At 30.6% G+C, this 3,370-nt stretch overlaps 1 protein-coding gene across 1 annotated transcript in view; it reads right to left on the minus strand.

The window, feature by feature from the left end:
- LOC106467806 (irregular chiasm C-roughest protein-like) overlaps nt 1-3,370 on the minus strand; it is a 73,189-nt gene that overhangs the window by 37,483 nt on the left and 32,336 nt on the right. The window contains exons 2-3 of the mRNA XM_022396002.1: nt 1,496-1,687; nt 745-867 (exon numbers count right to left, since the gene is read on the minus strand). Of these exons, the coding sequence (XP_022251710.1) occupies nt 745-867; nt 1,496-1,687 (315 nt within the window). The remainder of the gene's footprint in view (nt 1-744; nt 868-1,495; nt 1,688-3,370) is intronic.

A 3,370-nucleotide genomic window follows, 5' to 3' on the forward strand; every position in this document is an offset into this window, starting at 1 on the left:
TTTTTACTAGTAAAACGTTGTCTCTCAGCTTATATATAACTGTTAGATTTGTGGATACTACTATATATAACTGTTAGACTTGTAGATACTACTATTTATAACTGTTAAACTTGTAGCTACTACTATATATAACTGTTAGACTTGTGGATTCATGCAAGATGTTTATGTGTTTACGTTATCCATTCAATCATCATAAGCCATATATTAAAAAATTCTAGCCAACCAGTAATTATTAGCGGGATTTGTTTCTTATATATCCTGTTATTGAGGTAGAGTTGATGTGTAGTCATAATGTGAAACTGTAAAACGTTCTGTTTGTTATGGATAAGAACTGGTTTGTATTTTATCATCACTTCTCTAAAGCGACTCGTTACAAAACATCTCACCTTCTTTATTAGTGTTCATGTTTTAGTAATGACATAATTATTGTTCTCTCACTGAATTGTGATCGATAAGTTGTGCTGTCGCACGTTAGAGCAGAGCTATAATAAAGAACATTTAAAACTTTTGTAAGAAAACTCAAGAGAGGTAAGTAATGTATTCTAAAGTGCATCTAGCTCGTTTTCAAATTAACATTATAAATATCAAAATATATAAACAAATCGAGCAATAAATTTGAATTATTATCGAGGTTTCTTTTCAACTTTATTCATACAGCCCTTGTTCATTCTGTGGCATTGTAATAATTTCACGATTAAAATACAGTAATTCAGCTTTATTGATTAGAGAAAAACTGACGCCCACCTGTTACTGTTATCATTGCAGTTTTGGATCTAATCCCTTTGACGCCCTCGGCGGCTCCGACCTGACACTGAAACTCGGCATCGTCATCTAGCTGAGCGTTAATAATTTGCAGAGAGAAGTCTCCTGAAAGATACAACGTGAGTGTTAAAAATATAACTGTTAAATTCACACTTTGCAGGGAGAACCACTATGAAAGTAAATGTGTGTGTTGAGCATTTAAGTGAACATTTAAAATCTACAGGGAAAACTCTTAAAAAAACATAATGTTTGTGTTAAAAATCTAACTCGGCCTTCAGAGACTAAAGAAAGAACTCTCCAACGTAAGTATTACATTCAAAATGAAGAGGTTTTATGTATAATAAATATATATATATTAATTTCTTGTTCTCCTACGCTACATTGCAATATGCTGGAGAAGGAGTATTCAAGGTGATTTAATTTTTACAGTTTGTTCATGGTGCAAATAATGACTTTCTAAACATCACCGTAATGTTTTTTTACATATTTGTATAACATTTGTGGGGTCGAATATTTGTTGATTTATAGATTTAGTTTTTATAAGTCTAATAAGCAGTTTTATCAACTTACTTAGTAATACATCCTCAGTCTTGATTTGACACAAACCTCAGATATGATGTTATTAAAAACATAAAAAGTGTATCATACATACAAAGCTCAGTTATTCATGTTTGTATACATTTAACAGATCTTTACGTAAACAAAACAGTAATATGATTTTTTTGTTACTAGCCTTCCTCATCATTTCCAACCATAGTATATCGAGGAAATCCTATCAGTTCCCGATCCGAACCGAGCCCGAACCCTTCTCGTGTCCACTGTAACATTCCAACTTTATTCTCAACTCGACACGGTAGAAGCACGTCTTCTCCTAGAATGACGGTCTTGTCTTCGGGCCCTCGTATAAACTTCTGTTGGACGGAATCTGTAATTCGCATTTTATAGCTTCAAACTTTTAGAGAATGTATGGAAAAACATATGTACACGCTGCTAAAAAACGAAGACAAATTTTATAGATAGGATGCCAGAAGTACATCGTTAAATTTTCGGAGCATCAAGCTATGAATAGCTAAAACATACAAACCTTTACTGTTCAACGACAGAATAGAAATCTTTACTGTTCGTGGTCTGAAATATAAATCTCTACTTCACATGACAAAAACACAAAACATTACTGTTCATGACCAGAAAATAAACTTTACTGCTCATGACCCCAAAAAACTTATTGTCAATGACTAAGACAAGTAGTTTTAATGATATTGGAGAACAGTGAAACTTATGAAACATCAAGGAATGAATATTATATAGAGTTAACACATATAAATCATAAGGAAACTATAGAGTACAATCAAAAGATTGTAATTAGTAAACAAAAGGGCAAAAATAAAAGATATTACAAACTGAAAGTAAATATCCAATACATCAGTCTCAATTTAGGATAGACAAATTATAGATTAATGGTTGTCCACATTATGTAAAACAATTTTAGTTTAAAGGTTGGTAATATGTATGGTGGTTAATTAATGATAAACTTAAGGTCTGGAGACGCAGTTGTAATAATGTTAAACTTTATAATGCTGTGTTATGACACGTGATTTCACCATGTAATTGTATCGCTCAGTGAGTGACAAGTTTTTACTAGGTAAAGGCCAGTTCTACTCAATCCCCTAATTGGGAAGAATACCTAAGTGACAGGGTTTTGTTAGGTAAAGACCAGTTCTATTCGATACCCCTAGGTGGATGGAATAACTAGGCGACAGGATTTTACTAGGTACAGACCAGTTCAACCCAAACCCATAAGAAGGTAGAACTACTATATATAACTGTTAAACTAGTGGATACTACTATATATATAACTGTTAAACTTGTTATTACTATTGTTATTACTATATATATAACTGTTAAACGTGTTATTACTATATATAACTGTTAGACTTGTGGATACTACTATATATAACTGTTAAACTAGTTATTACTATATATAACTGTTAGACTTGTTATTACTATATATAACTGTTAGACTTGTGGATTACTATATATAACTGTTAGACTTGTGGATACTACTATATATAACTGTTAGACTTGTGGATACTACTATATATAACTGTTAAACTTGTAGCTACTACTATATATAACTGTTAAACTACTGGATATTACTATATATAAGTGTTAAACTAGTGGATATTACTATATATAAGTGTTAGACTTGTGGATACTGCTATATATATAAAACTGTTAGACTTGTGGATACTGCTATATATATAACTGTTAGACTTGTGGATACTGCTATATATAACTGTTAAACTTGTAGCTACTACTATATATAACTGTTAAACTAGTGGATACTACTATATATAACTGTTAAACTAGTTATTACTATATATAACTGTTAAACTAGTGGATACTACTATATATATAACTGTTAAACTTGTTATTACTATATATATAACTGTTAAACTTGTTAGGTTTAACAGTTATATATAGTAGTATCCACAAGTTTAACAGTTATATATAGTAATAACAAGTTTAACAGTTATATCTAGTAATAACAAGTCTAACAGTTATGTATAGTAATAACAACAGTTATATATAGTAATAACAAGTTTGA

The sequence above is a fragment of the Limulus polyphemus genome, unplaced genomic scaffold (assembly GCF_000517525.1).
Source record: "Limulus polyphemus unplaced genomic scaffold, Limulus_polyphemus-2.1.2 Scaffold2746, whole genome shotgun sequence".
Classification (NCBI taxonomy): Eukaryota; Metazoa; Arthropoda; class Merostomata; order Xiphosura; family Limulidae; genus Limulus; species Limulus polyphemus.